At 35.6% G+C, this 20,097-nt stretch overlaps 1 protein-coding gene across 4 annotated transcripts in view; it reads left to right on the forward strand.

The window, feature by feature from the left end:
- The first annotated feature begins 2,963 nt into the window (after nucleotides 1-2,963).
- Col28a1 (collagen type XXVIII alpha 1 chain) overlaps nucleotides 2,964-20,097 on the forward strand; it is a 164,203-nt gene continuing 147,069 nt past the window's right edge. For all 4 annotated transcript variants that reach the window (XM_046422560.2, XM_046422562.2, XM_046422561.2 and 1 more), the window contains exons 1-7: nucleotides 2,964-3,120; nucleotides 5,928-6,088; nucleotides 6,932-7,485; nucleotides 13,134-13,154; nucleotides 14,731-14,787; nucleotides 16,223-16,276; nucleotides 18,070-18,111. In XM_046422560.2, coding sequence (XP_046278516.1) covers nucleotides 5,965-6,088; nucleotides 6,932-7,485; nucleotides 13,134-13,154; nucleotides 14,731-14,787; nucleotides 16,223-16,276; nucleotides 18,070-18,111 — 852 coding nt within the window. In that variant the 5' untranslated portion in view covers nucleotides 2,964-3,120; nucleotides 5,928-5,964. The remainder of the gene's footprint in view (nucleotides 3,121-5,927; nucleotides 6,089-6,931; nucleotides 7,486-13,133; nucleotides 13,155-14,730; nucleotides 14,788-16,222; nucleotides 16,277-18,069; nucleotides 18,112-20,097) is intronic.

Raw genomic sequence — 20,097 nt, forward strand, 5'->3', positions numbered from 1 at the left:
AAAAAATAGAAATTTGTGCAGTTTCTCAAAAGCTTCAGTTTGATGATGACTTAGTTGTAAGTGAACCTCAAGGGTCAGGTTGGCCTGAGTTAAAGTCTCATTCTGCCATTTGTTGTTGTTGTTACGGGGGATTGAACCCAGGAGTGCTTTGCTACTGAACTACTTCCTCCATCCTTTTTCTTTTTCTTTTGAAATGGGGTTTCATTAAGTTGCTGAGGGTCTCACTAAGTTGCCAAGGCTGGCCTTGAACTTGTGATCCTACTACCTCAGACTCTTGAGTCACCTCAGCAACTCAGGCATGTACTACTGTGCCCAACAAAACATGAATTCTTAAAAAACAAACAAGCATTTTTTTTCTTTGAAAACACTTATTTCATGATAATTTAAAAAATTTTTAAATTTTGAGATAACTGTAGATTCATAAGCTGTTGTAAAAAAATAATGCAGAGATACTCTGCTCTTAGCTTAGTTTCCCCCAGTGATTAGCACCCTGCAGGACTGCAGTATAATATCTGAACTAGGGTGTTGACAGTGATAGTCAAGATACAGACTGCATCCCTTATCACAAAGATCCCTCATGTTGCCCTTTAAAAACACATGTGATTTCTTCCCTCTACCTGTCTGCTTCTTAATCCCTTCTCCCCACTCCATTCCTATGTTCTCTATTCCTAAGATGCTAAAATGTGTACTTGTAGAGGATGAAATGACAAGGAGAGTGAGAGGCTTCACACCTAATAAATTGAAGCAGAGGCAATTATTGTTATAATAAGGAAATCCATAAATGTGAAAATGCTTTCCTATGACTTCTGATTTTAAACAATTATAACACAAACATTTCTATTACTTTCTTCAATAACCATTCTATTCTCTATCTCAGAGGCAATCCAGAGAGAAGTCAGCCTGCCTGTTGTCCAGGGGTCAGGTGGCTTCCTAGGGTACATCTGGCACTGATAAACACTGACATGCTTCTGTAACCACAAAGTAGAAAATAGGAAGAAAGACAATGGAACAACTGCTGTGATATTCTTTCCTGGATGGAAATCTCAGAATACTGACCACTGTAAAACTACAACCACGAACTGATGTTTGGTTTTCACCAGTGACTCAAGGCCAAACTGTTGGGGTAAGGAAAAAATTTACTTGGAAAGGTAGCAAACCAGAGAAGATGGAGGCCATTGCTAACAAAGACCGTCTTGCTGAGGGGTTGCAGGTGTAAGGCTTATGAAGGGAGTTTTGAGCCTACCAGGTGGGAAGCAGGGTAGTTACAAATTCCAGGGTAGTCTGGAACAAATTTCAGGTGGTCTGCTTTTCTAGCGCTTGGGCTGCTATTATCTATAGGCCACCAGATGTTCTGGGTTCTATTAATCTAAAGAAAAGTTACCGATTAGAAAGTTCTGTAACTGTCTTCTTTAGTTCAGTTTTACGGGAATAGCTAAGACTGCAGTTAATCATTAGTATACAAAAGGCATTTTTCATCAGAGAACAGGGTAGGGCAGCAAAAGCTAACGATCCCCTGGAGAACAGGGGAAGATAATTGAAAGACACTGTTGCAGGTCAAGGTAGCAATGCAAATCTATTCAGAGAACAGTTTTAGCTTGTTAGGAGGCTTCAGTCAGAGCTGTCACCTACAGAGAAGCTAGTGGAAGACTGTATCCTCCCTAAAGAGAAGGGGTACAGTAAAACACCATGTCCCTGAATGCCCCCTTTCTGATCCCCCAAACCTAGACAAGTTGAGGGAAGAATGAGAGCAAGTCCAGAAAGGAAAAACCAGATACATGTGATCTTGAAGGACACTGGCTTTCTCTTATGCACACCGGGAACTAGGGCAAGTTAGTGTTATTTATAGGAAGCTATTTTCTTGAATGTGTGCCAGGACAGTTGCTCCTTTGGATGCAGATGGAATAAAAGAAGTGAACAAAATTATGCTGACAATGACACTGCTTCTGCAACCTAACATGTATAATCCCTTTCTTAGTGGAGATGGGAGCAGAACTGAGGGGACTATGGAAAGGATATACATCACTCATTCAGTCAGCCACCGCTGGACAAAACGTTATGAGGGAAAGAAGGAACTGCTTGTTGAAGCACTGTGAGAGATGGAGGTGCCATCTATTTAGCTTATTGTCACCAAGCTCTTCTTGTAATACTTTCTGATCTCTTCTAAGCATTCACATTTCCCATAATGTTTCTGGGTGCTTTCTTTGGCTTTATTGCAACCTACCCCACAGCTCTAGCACAACTGGGCTGAGACTTATAATATTTTGCTTAGCTGCATGATCTCCAAATTAGACAAAGACTATCATTATATCGCTTAGCTGCATGACCTCCAAAATTAGTGGTTTTTTAAAATCAACTAAAAGAGAGTGGAATTAGAGTGTTTATTTAGGCTTTAACTCAGTTACAAAACTGCCTCTCTTATAGTTTGAAAGGATCTTAATGAATAAATCGCTCATTTCCTAAGTGGAAAACTAAGGCTCTCATTGAAGTTAGGGCCAGAACCAGGACTAAAGTCAGACCCCTCTTTCACTAGCACTATATATACTTTTTATTAAGAAAAATTTAAAGAGTCACAGAAGTAGAATGATTAGAATAATGAATTTCTATATGCTCATCATTCAACTTCCATAATTATCAATGTGTGATCTCTCTTGAAAAACCAATTTTTAATTTGAGTCTGGTATCAATTATATATTTGAGAGACCATTTACAACCAATATCTTATCATATCCAAAACCAAAAGGAAAAAAAAAAAGAAAAGAATTAAAAGAGAAGGCAGAGCAAGAGAAACAAAGATCGTCAATAAATGTCTGAAACATAGAAAATTAGTTGGAGTTGTTTTTATAATAGTCTGAAAAACAGATTTATTCTGAAAGGACACTGTTCCTTTAACTTGCTTACTGATCCCACCCAGACTTTGTACCCTGGCCAAATGCCTGACCACTCTTGCTTTAACTGAGTCTAATAAGCATGAATAAAAGATTACAAAAGATCCAAAAGCAAAGACAATTTTTATTTCCTACAGAACAGATCAGTATCAAATAAGCTAACTCCATCCCTAACACTAGTTCTTGCTGTGGGCATTCAACCAGTCTTTACTATTTATTTGACAAACTTTATAAGGTAAGACATAACAACTTTGTTTTAATCACTTAACTCAGGACCATCTAGGAACTGTGAAAAATTAAATGGTTTACATATTTATTATATGAAGAAAGCTTTTCAAAATTTTTAATCTTCTGCTATTACTTGAAATAAATTATTAGAGAAATATAACTAATTGTTAAAATGCATAGGTTTAAACTTTATTTTAAAGTTATTTTAAAATGTATTTTTAATTTAGTCTGCTAAATTACATTAGAATAATGTTAATGTCTTTTGGAACAAAAATTCTATAATTCAGGATTAATTACAGAATACTTTCTGTATCTAATAAGCTAGTTTGGCAATTTGAACAAGGACTTATGCAATCATTTTATCTTCATGCAGAAATCAATGAAAGGCAAACACTATGAATAAAATCAGCGAACTCTACTGAAAGATGAGTTTTGTATCTGAAACATTATAAAATATAAAGTCTCTGTAATTTATTGATTCTGCCATTTATATGAAATAATTTTAGGCCAAAAGCAAAAAAAAAAATAACATTTGGCTAAAGAGCATCCTTGTTTATGCATTTATAAATGTAACCTATAATAAACATATGGATTTACATTTCTTTCATTTAACTAATGACATTTTGCATTCCTGAAACCTATTTTGCTTGTACATGGATCTAAAAAAAAGAAAGTTGAGAATTATTTTTAAAAATAGCAGAAAAACACAGTAAAAGAGATTAGATGTGAGTGGGATGCCACAAAGCCAAACTAATAGTAAGAAAGAGAATTCAGGAAGGCAGTAAAACTAAAAAATTAGAGGAAGAAAGTATACCTTGTACTCCAGGAAAATGAAAAGGAATAGGAAAACTTTGGTTTGAGAGGGCTGGATAAAAACTGTCAGAGCAAATAATAATAAAATATGAGATAGTGTGGTTATTGCTATTGAATAAATTGTGTAGAATATCATTTATACAGAGGTTGGTATGAATTTATGATTATATGTCAAGAAAACTGTATAATAATGTGCTTATTTGGGAGAAAAGATAAGTCTTGTGTTAAAGTCAGTATGTCCAAAGCCCTAATTGGGCCCTGTGAATGAGAAGACTTTTCTTCTTAGTATTATGCATGGGATTCATCTTCTTTAAGTCTTTAATGTATTCTTTGATCACGTAGCTTATAAAATCTCTTATTCTCAATGAAATTTAGTTCTCGGTCTCTTATTTCCAGAAATTCTGAGATGTTCTTTATGGTATGGACTCAATCAAAGAGAAAAATCATAGGTGACACAAGACACATGATGTTATTCCTTTACCCCTTTGAAAATGCAAAAACAGCTATGTTTATCTATACAGGCTTACCTTTACGCTAATCTTCAGAATCTAAGTTGTACATACTTTATATTCTTCTCCTTGGTTAACCAGAGGATTCCTGGAGGAGGACTATCCTTTGTGTGTTCTATTTCCTTAGCACACTTCTTATTTTTTCCCAAATACCAAGCTATCTTCAATCTTGGCATACCTGGTCTGATCAGCTGGCATTTGGCCAGTTGCACCTGACGCACCTGCCAGCAGAGGTGCTTGGTTATGTGGGAGCAAGGTTCTCTTAATGACCTTCCTGCCGGACAATGTTATGTGAAGAGCAGATGATGGAACGGAGCCAACTATTGCTCTGTCTTCAACCCACCAGCTTTGCTTCTCTGGGGTTTGTCCATCTGGCAGTTATGAAAGAAATCAGTGTCCTGTCTCACTCCTCACTACCACTGTGTGTATTTCCACCCTCTATTCAGAGCCTGGAAATATCATGCTCACGATTTCCCAGTTCACATTCCTTGAAGGCAAGGTGCCAAAGAAGGAAAATGTGATTCCTTTTCCAGAACTTTTGAAGTCAATATAGTTTAAGCAGGCAAACATTTCAAAACCATGTTGAATAGTTGTTCCAATAAGCTTTCTTGTTCTCATACTCTTGGGTACACTGAGCTAGCAACATATCAGCCTTTTCTTGTCAGGGAATTCTGCAGGCTAAAAAGTCACTCGATGTGTAACTGGGCATATTGACTGATGATGACTGAACAACAGAATTATAATTTTTCTCTGTTAGTCTATCTAGAAAAATGGTTTCACAGGGCTGTTCATAGCGGGGTACTTCCTGACTGCAAGCCTATTTCAGTTCATTCGTTCTTCCAGCTAACTCTAGTTCTTCCAGCTAATATTGGAAGCTTTGAAGTAACTCTGTTGATTGGTTCTCATACTCTTTTGATTCGTTGGCTCCAACCCTGGTGGAGACAAAGTTTCCAAAGTGAGAGTAGAAAAGAGAAATGAGGTTCTATGAAAACAGAAGGGTAGATTAATTTTTGACTTGACCTCTGGACTAACTGAAGTTATGTGTATAATATTAGGACTGGAATGGTGGTAATGTTCTCCAATCCTGCAAAATGTTGGATTGGAGAACAGTTACAATAAAAATGAGTGAATCTGAATTCACTCAGAAGAATCTGGGAATGTCAAAGCAGATGCTGTGATTGAACCATGGCCACCAAGGGGGGCGGGGCTGAAATGTCTTCAATTGCTCTTTTCACATCCTACTCCTCATAATATAATGGGAAGTTAAGACTTCTTGAATATATAGAAATATTTATTAATAAATATTTGGTTATGGTGCCATGATTTACTTGGGTTAGAAACTTAAAATCTCAATGTGAATGTTTTTCTAGAAATGTGTATGAGAACCCCTTTCTCCAGTAACATGCCAGTTTTTGACTCTATAAGCTTGAAATTAAAAAATAGCAAAGCTTAGTTTTATTGAAGTATTTATAACTAATTTCTCTGTTTCAAGGTGCTACCAGGCAGATGAGTTTTCACCGTCTACCATAATGTGGAGCAGATATTTTGCCTTCTGTCTCTTGCTTTTGCCAATTTTTATGAGTCAAACAGTATACGGACAAAGAAAGAAAGGAGCAAAGTCAAATTTACTTGCAAGGAAAAATGACCTCCAGGGTAAAAACAAGTTTGCTTATGTTCTTAATTATTAATTTCAGCTGGCTAAAATACTGATTTCACATTTTCTAAATAACATTTGAGGTAAATAATAGTATATCACATATATGTATATACATGACATTCTACTTGGATATAATTATGACAGTAATACATCTTACACACTTAGAGCATATCGAAGTTTTTAGAGCACTTGTGCATTTGTTATCTCATTTGAGCCTCACATGTAAAATAGGCAGGACAGAGACTGTCACTTTCATGTTATAGAGAAGTTGAGACTCAGAGAAGTTAAATGGCACATTTAAGGCACAGGCAAACTAGTAAGAAACAGAGCTGGGATTCAAAGTTCTCTGTTTTCAAAATAAGTTTATTTCTCCCTTGCTGTTGATGAGTACACTCATTTTGTCCCTTAGTTTCAACAAAGTTGACGACAAAAATCAAAACCAAATAGGGACTCACTGATATGATACACAACCTAAGAAACAACCTAAGAAATAGAGCATTGTGTTTTTTTTTTAACTGCGAGAAAACCTCACTTGTTGAATTTTAAAAATGTGCCCTCCCTTCCTCTCTCTTTAAGTGGGTTTAACATTGAGAATATGCTGTGAATATATGATCTTTTGTTTACTTGTTTGCTCTTCATTTGCATGATCCTACAAGGGGAAAGACTTGGAAAGAGATTTAGTTCTTTACAAGTTCAGCCTTATCTCCAACGTGATCTCTCATATCCACTTCACTCCCTTCTCAAAACCAAATACAACAGCCACTTCAGGGTGCTCCTATACAATGCAGTTTGATGAGTTGGAACAATTAAGTTGCCTAACCTTTTTTGTTCTATTTCAGACTCTGTTTGCTTCATAGATGTGCTCTTCATTGTGGACAGCTCTGAAAGTTCTAAACTTGTCCTCTTTGATAAACAGAAAAATTTTGTGGATAGCTTGAGTGACAATATCTTCCAATTGACCCCGGGTCACTCTTTGAAATATGACATCAAACTGGCAGCCCTCCAGTTCAGCAGCTCAGTCCAGATCGATCCACCTTTCTCTTCTTGGAAGGACCTTCAGACATTTAAGCAGAGGGTTAAGTCTATGAATTTCATTGGACAAGGCACCTTCTCTTATTATGCCATTTCCAATGCCACTCGGCTACTTAAGAGAGAAGGACGTAAAGATGGTGTGAAAGTGGTTTTGCTAATGACTGATGGCATGGACCATCCAAAGAATCCAGATGTTCAAAGTATTTCTGAAAGTGCTAGAAATGCAGGAATATCATTTATCACCATTGGACTTCTCACTGTCAATAAAACCAAACTTCATTTGATATCTGGGGATGCACCTAGTGAACCTATTCTACTGTTGAGTGATCCAACCATTGTAGATAAAATTCGGGATCGCCTGGTAGGTACCAAATGGATATGCTAAGTATTTTGCACCATAATGTTGATATCTTGGTTATAAATTCTGTAAGGGTTGATACTGGGCAAAAAACATGAAAAAAATATATACACAAATTTTTTTGGAAATAGAAAGAAAAATCTGAAGTCTCTCTTCATTTCCTTACACCAAGTAAGCTGGGAAAGTACAAGGCTCATTCCCTGAAATTGCATTCCTAACTTTATTATTAGTCCAGGCTGAGGATTTGGGAGGATTACTTTCCAATCATACATCTCAGGCTTCTGTTTATATATCCTAAGATTGTGAATGCTGCTTACATATATTAATTTTGTGGTCAACTTGTGGTCTGATGTATTTATATCAAGTTTGTCTTTTCCTGGTTCCACATCTGCAGAAATATTTTTGGCTCTATTTTACCTATTGCCACATTATACTACTTAAGCAAAATAGAATTTTATAGTAGTAGACCTCCAATTTTGAAAATTATTTCTGTGTTTCTTAGATAAATTAAATAGGCCCATTTAATTTATAATCACCTGAAGTCAACCAACAATTTCTCCATCAAATCAATGAATCCCACTTGATGGGTCTGGTTAGATGCCTCATTGCTTCTCTGTATTTTTTGCTTAGCTATGTGTGAAAGTCTCTCCTTGCTGCTTTGGAAAACATGAGGCATAGCAATCAAAAAGAAATCCCTCTTGACAACATTTCTCAAAAAGAAAACTCCTGAGATGAATTGGTTGATTTGTTAAATGTTAAAAAAAAATCGATTTCCTTAAAAATACTGATTTCTTTGATTTTCTAAGAAGGCAAGACAGCCTAGTCCTTTAGGCACTCAGCATGTGGATATCTTCTCTATGATGCAAAAAAAAAAAAAGTCAGATCCTACTCTGAAGATCGTTTTGATCCTTTTGTCCTTCCTCCAAAGCTTTTCCTAATGTTACTCTTATCTTTTTAGTGTCAATTGTTTTCAGCATGAGACCTGAGTTTTTCTTATCTGAGTAATATCATATATTGTATCTAAGTAATATCTAAGTGATATTGTAATACCATATATTGCCAGTTTTTATAAGTCAAACAGTATACAAAGAAAGAAAGGATGAAAGTTGAATTTACTTGCAAGGAAAAATGACCTCCAGGGTAAAAACAAGTTTGCTTATGTTCTTAATTATTAATTTCATCTGGTTAAAACACAGATTTGAAATTTTCTAAATTGAGGTAAATAGTAGTACATCATACACACACACACATACACACACACGACATTCTACTTGGATATAATTACATATTAGGTGTGTATTTTACTTTATTCTGTGTTTTCCAAAATCTTATGATATAGGTACTGTTATTATTCCTATTTTATGGTTGAAAATTTAAGGCCAGTCAAAACCCCAGAGTGTGCATGCTTAACTCTATAAAGGTGTATTCAGAGAGGAAATAGTAACTGTTTTAAAAGTTTTTTTTTTCAATGAGAAATGTCCTGAAACAGGTAAACAACATCTCTACTATTATTTTTAGTCTTTGCTCCTTGGGGATTGAGGATATATGGGAAGGGTTCTGCCTAGACTTGAGAGAGAGATTACACCTAGCTCCCTAGTGCTTGGGGTGAGTGTGCATCCTGAACAGTTCTTTCACATGAGAGGGAACCTTGCCATGGTGCTGGGATAACATTGAACCCTGACTGTACCCATGGCCCAAGGTGTCCTTACCACTTAAGACAATTCTGGCATGTGCAGAAGAGAATCCTGGGGCTGTAAACATGAGTGTCCTGCTGCTACTTCCCTGTCATTGTCCTGTGAGAAGAGTTGAATATAGAAGATGTGGGGCAGGCAGGTCCTTGTTTGGCCAGATGTGCAGGCTCAGGATATTCATACTTCCTCTTGACATATGCTTTTTGAGAAATTCTACCTCAAAGGGCACACAGGCTCTTGCCAGGAGACTGGAGGCAGGACTGTTGGTCTGTTTCTAGGGAAATCAGAAAATGACCAACAGTGTTGCTATTCCTTAGCATCCTGTGATTTCAGCTTGTTTGTTCAGATGGAAGCTTAATGAATAAGACTGTTCTTAGAAGAGGTACTGCTTCCCAACCATTTCCTGGGTCCAGAACAGAATGAATTTTTTTTTTTTGTACTGGTAATTGAACCCAGAGGTGCTTTACCATTGAACTACAACCCCAGTCCTTTTTATTTATTTATTTTTTCCTACATTTTTTTATGGGTGTGTTATAAGTGTGCATAAGGATGGGATTTGTTACATAATCTTTAATGCACACAATATAACAATATACTTTGGACAATATCATCCTTTTTATCTTGATTTTGAGATTGGGTCTCAGTAAGTTGCTGAGGTTGGCCTTGAACTTGCCGTCCATCTGTTTTAGATTCCTGAGTCACTGGGATTGCACGTGAATGCCACCACACCCAACCCTCCCGAGTGTTTATTTAAGCTCTTTAAAGAACAATACTCCAGGGTTTATGTTTCTATTTCACCATCTATGAAGTAGAACTTGACTCCTGATCAGGTTATTGGAAACATTCCTCATTTAATCTATTTGTATTATATCTTTAATTGAATTTTTACCACTTTATTTTGAAATGATTTCATAAATATGAATTTCATAAAAACTATTTCATAAATATCATAAAAATGTTAGGTATAGTTTAATTACAAAACTGCATCTACTTAAAGTATATAACATATGAGTTTTAAAAATGTATACATGCATGAAACCATCAATGCAATCAGAATACAGAACATTTCCACCACCCAGCTTCTTCCTTACACCTTTGGGATACTTGCCTTAATACTGATATGACTTTTGTTGCTCTAGGCTAGTGTACATTTTCTAGAATTTTATAAGTAAACTCATAAAGTGTGTGCTCTGTTTGTGGCAAACTTTTTTTACCCAGCCTAATGATTTTAAAATTAGCCAGAGTTGTTTCTTTGGATTAGCAGTGTATTCCATTTTATTGCAGAGTAAACTTAAGTTGAATTTAATTGACACAATTGTCCAGAATAAGTCAACTTTGCAAGAGTCAAGATGAATTGCAGAGTCAGTGTATATGCCTTGATATCTCTAGTAGAAAGTTTCATGAAAGAATCTCACGAAAACATTTTAATTCTGAATTACCCAAGAGGGATGTGGTAATTCCTAATTGAAGGGGATATGTGAAATATTTTTATTGTTAGTTTATTATGGTTCACATAGTAGTGTTGAAACCTAAGAAACAAATTCAACCAATGTCCCATATATATTACTTGGTCCTTTAGAAGAGTAAAAAAGGATATGTGAAAACAATTTTTTAAAAAAATTTTTTCCTCCATCACTTTTAATGTAAATATTTAAAAAGCCTTTATGAGAACAAAAGTTGTGACAAATTGGTCTCTTTTAATGAATATCATCAGAAAGAACATAAACTTTAGGTATTCCCTCCCTCACATAAATAACCATTTTGGTAATTTCTATATCATCTTCAGAATTATATGATTTATTTTTAAATAATGGCCCACTTCTCTTTTTTTCAGGGCTTCTCTTGCTTGGAGTCTTATTTCTGCTCTAATGTATTTCAGATTTTGTTAGCAATTTTACTATTATATTAAGCTGTAAGTTTTGTTCTTTGTTACCGTGTTCGTCATCCTTGCCTACTGAGTGCTTTAGTCTCATCCCATTTGCTATGATGCTAATAACGTTGTCCATCCCTCACATTTCCTCTATCTCCTTCTGGTAGCATTGACCTTGTAACTCTTCTCTGTAAAATAGGCAGTTCCCTTCTCGCCCTCTTCTTTGACATATACATATATCATCATAAAAATCCAGATCTATTAATAAAACGTATGCCTTAGCTCTAGTGAGGGTCTCTATTATTTATCCTTTATATTGAAACTCAGATTCCACCTAGACTGTAATTGATGTGTCTTTCCCTCTGGCTTTGACCACGGGCCCCAGCTGTTCTCACACAATGCCTCTCTGCCCACTTGGAAGCCCTCACCAAGGCATCCAGTTGTGTTCACGTGGGCCCTTCCATCCACTCTGGTTAAATGTCCCTCCTCACTGCTTCCTTTGTCTTATTGCCCACACTTGTCTTTATGACTTTTTTCCTCTTAAACTTTGACATATACCATGGCATGCCATCAACAAGTTGGTCCTTTGCATTCCTCTCTTCGAAATCATCCAGAAACCCCACCTATTCCAAGAAACCATCTCATTCCTGCCCTTCTCCCTGACCCCCTGCACTGTTGGCTGTGTGTTGTCCTCTGTCCCTGGGGCCTATAGACTATAAGTGAGTGCCTTTAGGGACGAGGCTTTGTTCTTTGTTTGAAACAGTCTTTTCTATTCTAAAGTTTTGTGTTCATTTTTGTTTCCATAGAAATATAAATTCCAGCAAACACATAATCAAATGAATTCCAAAAATAGTTACTTGTGTTGTTATGATTTTAAGCTTTATGGCACATATTTTCAAAGAACAATACAGCAAGACAGAAATTGAATTTTCAAAAGAAGGGCTGATATGTAGAATTTCACATCAGGCACACTAACAGCTAAATTCATGAATTGAAAAACTGACGATATTGCTTATTGTTAAAAAGGTTTTTAAGTGACAAAGCTTTGAATTTTTCTTTAGTAGTTGTTTTAAAATTTTATAATTTGGCTTAAATTATCAGGGTTTTAAAAATTGTCTCTCAGGAGCTCCTTTTGAATTCTTTTTTCCTCTCACTTTCCCAGAGGACACCAAGCTTCTAATGTGTGTTTTAAATATTTTATAATTTGGATTATATTGTACATATCCATCTGCAAAACGCTTTTTCACCTGATGTTTTTGGAAACTTATCTATGTTGAATTACAGACATCCAATGCATTTGTTTTAACTGCTGAATAGTATTTCACTTATTGACCGATTCTACTATGTTTTTTTTTGGGGGGGGTACCAGGGATTGAACTCAGGGACACTCAATCACTAAGCCACATCCCCAGCCCTATTTATTTTATTTAGAGACAAGGTCTCACTGAGCTGCTTAGAGCTCGCTTTTGCTGAGGCTGGCTTTGAACTCGTGATCCTAACTGGTGGATTTTCTTAATGCATATGTCCAATGTCTCTCCTTCATTGTCCTTTCCTCTGCCCACCTGTTCATTATTGACTAAGCTAACTAACAGCTGTCTAAAGCCCACTTATATTTCACAAAATTATGACTTTAAAATGAATGTTTTGATGCCAAAGAATAAATTCACACATGTATAAGGCTGGAAAAAATGGCAGAAAGGAAAATACACAATTATGTATTCTGCCTTAGTCTTTGTAAGTAAAAGTAAGGACATTCTCATTATGACTGATTAAGTTTGTAGCTAAATTATAGAGAGTATAATGCTGATCAAAGAAACAAAAGATAAAGCACAGAATGCAATAGGATAAAGATCCTAGAAAGCATAGAGTAATTTTTAATGTTAGTGCCCTTCATGTCTCCTATTATTACATGGCTGAGAGTGCTCCTTGGGTGGTTGGCTGGCAGGCTTTATTGCTTTTACAAGGTTAAAAAGGCTCAATTGCTATTCTACTTGGAAATTGCATATCCCATAGGGAATAATTAAGAATAATAAGAAGCTGGAAGCAGAACCATTAATTGAGTTAATGTTTCATTCTTTTTTCCCTCCTAGGATATTTTATTTGAAAAGAAGGTAAGTACCACATGCTTTGATTACTATGAATGACTCTGAAAGCTTACATTATCAGATCAACAATATAATTCACATTAGAAGCTAAGGTGTGACTAAACAAAAATGCTTAATTCTTTTTGAACCACTCTCTTTTAAAATAGCCATCTGATTTTTCTGCCACTATATCCACTGTAGGTTGAAAAATTTAGGAAAAGTAAGGACTATTTAATATGATTAAAAATAATTTTAGAAATCAGTGATAACCAAATGGCATAGTTTTTGCTTACTTTGACATGGCTTCTTTTATTCTAAACTCATCTCTGACATCAGCTACTCGTGGAGTCCCTGTACTTGGGGAGATGTTCCCGGTATTGGCTAGCTTATGGTTAGTGCTAAGAGAAAAGAGCTTAGAATCATCCCCTGCTGCAGGCTGGTTGACTATAAGCTCATTGTCTTTCCTGTTGTGGAGAAAATTGGGCCTCATGATGGCAACCAGAGCATAGGACAATGGAAGCTGGCCAACAGCAATAGATTGGATAGGATATTGCCCAATAGATAATTATGAGTTTGCTGAGGATTCCCGAACAATGTGGGCATTTCTTAAAAGAAAGAGTTTGGAACATCTGAACTTTTTTCAATAAACTGCTTAACATCAGGACATTTACAGTTATCATTGCATAAGATAATAGAAGTCAACCAAATCTTGTAAAATATCAGGTTTCATTGAATTATGCACAGATACAACATTATTTTATGTCCCATCAATAAAGGAAACATCTTTGCCCATTAAACAGTGATACAAATGCCTTCTCATCAATTGCAACTTTTATTTTACATTTATGGAAAGAATCCTTTTACATTTATTTAGATACAGACTTTTAAATCCTGTATTACTTTTTTGCATATATATGGAGAAAAATATAAGCAAAATAATTTTTTTTCCTAAAACTTCACCTCAGTGTCTAAATCTTGAATCAATGCCCTTGTTTTTCCACATAATCCTGGCCTCTGCAACATCAAAACCATTGTCAATGAAGCATGTTTTTTGGTGTTCTCTGGCATTTTCTTCCATTTCATTCTGTAAGTCTTGAAGTGCATGTGCAGAAAACAAATACTTTGTCATATTTGACCTGTTAGCTATTCTAAGACTCATTTTGATTTCAGAGGTGTTAATATGAGGAAAAATGTGCTTCTTAGGATTGACAAAATGTGGTATAAGTTAAATGTTTTCTTTTGCTAAGTAAAGGAGAACTTAATATTTGTCTATAATGAAGCATTCATGTGTTATATAGAAGAGTAGAGCAGATATTCCAAAAGTCCACTGAAAATGTTTATTTTCCTATTTTAATTGGCATCTATAAATCTTTGACAGAATATCTATTTTATTTAACCATAGCAAAGTTTAATAATACTTTAGTAGTTGGCTCTTAATAGACCTGAGTTTGCCTGGAATAATTTAATAGAGCAAAATCTCCATAAACTTGCAAGGTCAGCGTTCTCTAAGGGAGTGTTCCAGTTGTGTATTGGATAATATTTGAAATGCTATCCTAACTATATTTCACTGTGTGCTTAATACTGTGTTTCATTATTGATTTAGTGTGAACGCAAGATCTGTGAATGTGAGAAGGGGGATCCAGGCGAACCAGGGCCTCCTGTGAGTATATTATTACTTCAAACTTGAGGCTGATGAAGACGGTGATGGCACAGTGATGAAATTGCTTTCAGAAAGGGCTTTTCAGTGTCATTGCTTATTGGATAATGGGGGCCCATGATTTCTGAATAATGAAGTGAAAATGCAGAAAACGATAATACAGGTCATCAGTACTTTAGGAAAGCTTTGTTTTACTAGAAGCAAGGACACAGTCCTCTTGGGAAGCTCTTGCCTTCACAGCAATGCAGCAACAACTGGAGAGGCCAGCAGGGCATTTTGGGAGATTCGGTAAATTCTGTCAAATGGAAGCAATCACTGGGCAACCAAAGATAAATGGTGGGATTTAGTATGACAATTCGATATCTGATACCATCGTCCATTCTAGCCTAGGATCAATAGTGCCATCTGTGTAGTTGGAAACCATTTGAAATGACACTAAGACTGCTAGAGATGCTGAATATTTTTCTGACTGATATCAGAAAGCATCCAAGCTGCTTATCACGCATTTCATTTATTGATGGGATTGCAAACTTTATCCTTAGAGTTCAGAAGCCTGGGGAGATGTTTCACAAAATACATGGATTCGATTTTGAACTAATGCTCCTATTTGGGGGTGGGGAGGGGTATGCATTTTGTGAATATCTGAGAATATGACACATTTTACCTTGAGACTTGATTCCAAAGCTTGTTCCTTTTCAAATCAGTCTAGCACTGAAGGTGTTAAGAAGTGAACTTGTTTGTCCCCACAACCCCAATATAAAGTTGCCAGAGGAAAGGATATTCTGTTTTAAAATGAACAGTGCTAGTAAGAAAGTTTACAGTTGCTAAGCTAAGCTACCATTTCAGCCACTTATGTTTTAATAGGGGTAAACCATAGAGCTATGTTATTTAATATTTATTAAGCTCTCCAAAAACAGTTTTCAGAAAAGCAACATTTTGGGTGGCTTGAGCCTAGTAAAACAAGGTGCTTTTCTGGAACAGGATTGGGGAGCTCCCTTCTCCTATCTTTTGAGGTTGTTCCCTGTATATCAGAACCTCTGTGACCAAAGACAAGCAAGCTGGTCTGGTTCTTTCAAAAGTGACTCAGAGGTGGGGGACTATAGTGGTCCACAATGAAGTGAGAATAGGAATAACTCCTATATTTTTGCCTGTTCAGTCATTCCTTTCAATCTTTGAGTTTGATTTTGTTTACAAAGCAACTGAAAAGTAATTATTTGGGGAAGAAGTAATTGTTGGGAAGAAAGAGATATTATCCTTTTAAACAATTGCAGAATTTGTCCATCTGAGACAGTACAGTAGTAAAGAGGAGAAAAGAGTCGAATCTCTGTGAAGGTTTTATAATCTTCCTTTGTTTGTGGGATGTGACAGATCATAAATTATGATAAAGAAAACTAATAGAATACTTGCTCAAAATAATTTTTTCTCTCTTTGCCTTCAGGGTAGACATGGAAACCCAGGTATTAAAGGTGAGCGAGGACCAAAAGGAAATCCGGTAAATGAATAGACTGCTTTCTTTTAAATCAGTGTATATCTGTCTAGACTTACTTAAAGAATAAACATAAAGAAAATAAAGAGCATTGCAATATATGGCAAGAATCTGATGAGTTTTAAGAAGAATATAGGACATTGACTTCCTGTATTATCTATCTTGTTTTTGTTTGCTTGCTTTTACAAATTCTAAATAGAATTTGAAAGTTTTAGACTGTAAGTTTAGGAAATCTAGGGACATTAGCTAAGCAGAATTTGTTACTTGAATAATAATGGCCCAAATTAATTAGGACAATGTTTCATGAACCACTAATACATGTGCCACATCAGATTCACATTGGCACTTGTGTTTTTTATGGATCTGCATTATGGATAACTGACTTATACCAGATGTTTTCTCTGTCCTAGAACATCATTTGTCATTTCTCTTAATTCTTTTTTTTTAAAATGTGTATACCTATCCAAAAAATCACAGATTAAAAAAATTACCTATTTATATTACTGTTGGGACAATAGTGTTCTAAATTCAAGAAAGATTGAAGGAATCACAAAGAGAGAGAATAGAAAATATAACTATGTGAAAACTTAAGGCAAAATTCTGTACAGTGAAAATAATAGTTAAAATGTGAAGACATCGAATACAAGGGACATTGGATTAACTTCTATAGTACATAAAAAACTTGTAAAACTGATGAGAAAATATAAAGTTTTTAATAATTGAGTGAGCAAAGGACACAATTTTCAAGAGAGGACATAAAACCAGTAAAGAAAAAAAAATAGAAAAACATTTAATTTTATTAGGTAATGAAAGAAACTTAAATAAAGACAATGAGATACCCTTTAACACTAATAATTCACATTTTAAAAACTTGGAATCCAGAGGCTCCTTAGAAGTAGTTTTCTAGTTTACCTAGTTTGCTTTTTGGGTGTTTTGAATTTTAAGAACATTTCTTTTCTTATAGCAACTAACATGGCAATTTTAAAGTAATAACTAATGATAGTGATATGGTAGTGAAGCTGGTTTGCTCTTCATTGCAAAGATAACTTGGCACAGATATTTTGGAATAAATTGGGCAATAAAGAGGAGACATTCAAATACTTGAAATTTTGACTCAATCTATTTCTGAAAATACTTTTAGGAAAGTATGGAAAGTATAATGTTATATGCATGAAAGTATTTTTGGCAATTGCTTGCTTGCCAAGTAAAGGGAATGTATAGCATCTTTGGTTCATTCTAAAACACACACACACACACACACACACACACCCTATATTCACTCATCTTACATAGGCTTGAATTGATGCCATCATGCTGTTTGTTGTTGTTTTAAATACCTATTATAAGTTAATGTGTACCAGTCATGTATTTAGTTTGTAATTTCTTGCTCCATAATTTATTTTCCTAAGTCTTGTTGACATCAACCAATCACTCCTAAACACATTTTGGAAAACATTCCAAAGCCTCTTGGAGAAAAGCGAGGGTGTCCAGCTCAGAGCAAATACAATGCTCTATTTGAGAAAAAAAATGACCATGTTGTGAAACTGGGATGTGTCCTAAGCTGCAAAAATGTACCTGAATCCTGTATATTTAGCTTTATTCTCAAAGGGCAAAGTTTATCTGAGCTGCTGTTTTCTTCCTTATATTGTATGTGATAGTGCCAATAGTAAAGTCTTAAGATTCTTCCCTAACTGGGTTAACCTATTAGTCTGAGACTTCTGAATTGAATGCATTCATTCAACTGAGCAATAATCACTCTGCAAGCCTGTGGAATTTTGACTGATTTTTGTTTGTTGTAGGGTGATGCTCAAAAAGGAGAAACTGGAGAAAGAGGTCCTGGGGTATGTACACAACTGGAATGCCTTCATGTGGAAGTGATCTCGGGATGCTAACATTCTGGGATTGACCATTTTGATCCCCTCAGGGCAAATGCAAACCCGACTTTCACCTACCTGTGCTCTGATGGTTCAGGCAGGCAATCAGACATATATGACCTTGGGAAATAAAAATGTGAGGAGAATATACTTTGATGGAACCAGGGATTTTCAACCCTATGACAGTCCCTGAAGCTTAACTGGACACTTGTGAAAGGCTCAAATGACAAAAGCAGTTTGCTTTATTTCTTGTGTCCTTTTTCATGATGAAGAATAAGTTGAGTTTCAATGTCATAATAATTACATTGTCTAAACTATGCTGTTGTCAATACAATCTACAAACAAAATAACATTTATCATTTTAGTTGATTTCTTATCTCCCAAATTAAAAGATAACAAAGATTGCTTGAGAAATAATATAGTGCATGTCTTATTTTTCATTTTCCTGAGCATTTTGGTAAGGGTAGCAAATAGCAGAGAAAGTGAAAAAAGGAGGCCTTGTTGTGTGGTGCCTCTCTGCTTGTCCCCTTGGGTATAAGCCCTGGACTCAGACCAAGAGATTTAAGTACTGTTCTCTTGGTATTTTTAATTAACTTTGTGAAAGAATCTGATAGAAACTCTTACAGTCTCATTAAGCATTCATTCAGAAATTTGTGTTATTTTATTCAGGGAACATTTCTTAGGGTTCTTATAGATATATGCATACTAGTAAGAAAAATAAAAGTATATTTTTAAAAAGCTTATTATGTCTTAGGAGAGATAAGATATTCCAAATAGCTACAGTTTGAAACAGAATATCAAAATATTGTTAAAAGGTCATGAACAGGTACTGAGAGGAAACTGGAGTCATCCAGGTATATTTTACAGGATGATTCCTGAAGATATAAGGCTGCAACAGGCAAAGATAGGACAGGTTGGGGAAAAGACAGGCAGATGGAGAGAATGCCATAAACACCAATCTAAGGGAGGATACTGATGGGGAATGGTGAAATGGGTTTCTTGTCAGACTTAGTGTGAAGGGTGGATTGGACAAAATGCCCAATCCTGCTGCAAGGTCTGGGTTTTACTAGGTGATGAGAAGTCCCTGAAATTTTAATGAGGTACAATGACCCAAAAGCTGTGTAATGTGATGATTAATCTAATGAGACTCTAAAAAGGAGAAAGAGAAGCACTTAGAAGAAGGTCTGCTACTGTAGTGGACAGGAGAGTTAACACAGACATTGGCTCAATCTGCTCTGGCCAGTATGAAAACCACCAATCAAATGTGGCTATCGAGCCCTTGACACATGGCTACTCTGAATTGAGGTGTGCTATAGGAGTAAAATATACATTGAATTTTAGAGCCTTAGTTAAAAAAATTATCTCATTGGTAATTTTTATATTGATTAAATATTAAAATGACAGTATTTTAAACCTGTTGGTATAAACAACATATAATATTAATTCCACCTCCTTATTTTTACCTTTAAAATGTGACTATTAGGACATTTAATATTATATATGTAGTTCACATTTTTGGCTTACATTAAGTAAACAATATCAGGCTACAGCAAAGACAAAATAGAAAAGAAGACCATTGTGAGAATCCATGAAGTCGTGGAAATGACCACATGTGTTGACTAACTCTAACTCATATATTCAACAAATATTTATTGAGTACTTGCTATATGCCAGGCACTCTGTTAGGTGCTGGGGATTCAGGCGTGAGCAAGACAGTCCCTGTCTTAGCAAATGTTTCAGTGAAGGAAACAAGAAATAGCCATACAAATAGATAATTTCAGTCAGAGAAGTACTATGAAAATATAAAACAAGGCAATGAAAGTAGTCTAAGAAGAAGGAGCAGAGACAAAGGCCCAGAGACAGGAACATGCTTGGTAGACTCAAGAAATGGAAATAACCCCAGAACATGTTAACGAGTGATGGGCGACAAGGCCTTAGAGATAGGCAGGGGCT

The sequence above is a fragment of the Marmota monax genome, unplaced genomic scaffold, assembly GCF_021218885.2.
Source record: "Marmota monax isolate L192 unplaced genomic scaffold, Marmota_monax_Labrador192_F-V1.1 WCK01_AAM20220418_F8-fsc00144, whole genome shotgun sequence".
NCBI lineage: Eukaryota > Metazoa > Chordata > Mammalia > Rodentia > Sciuridae > Marmota > Marmota monax.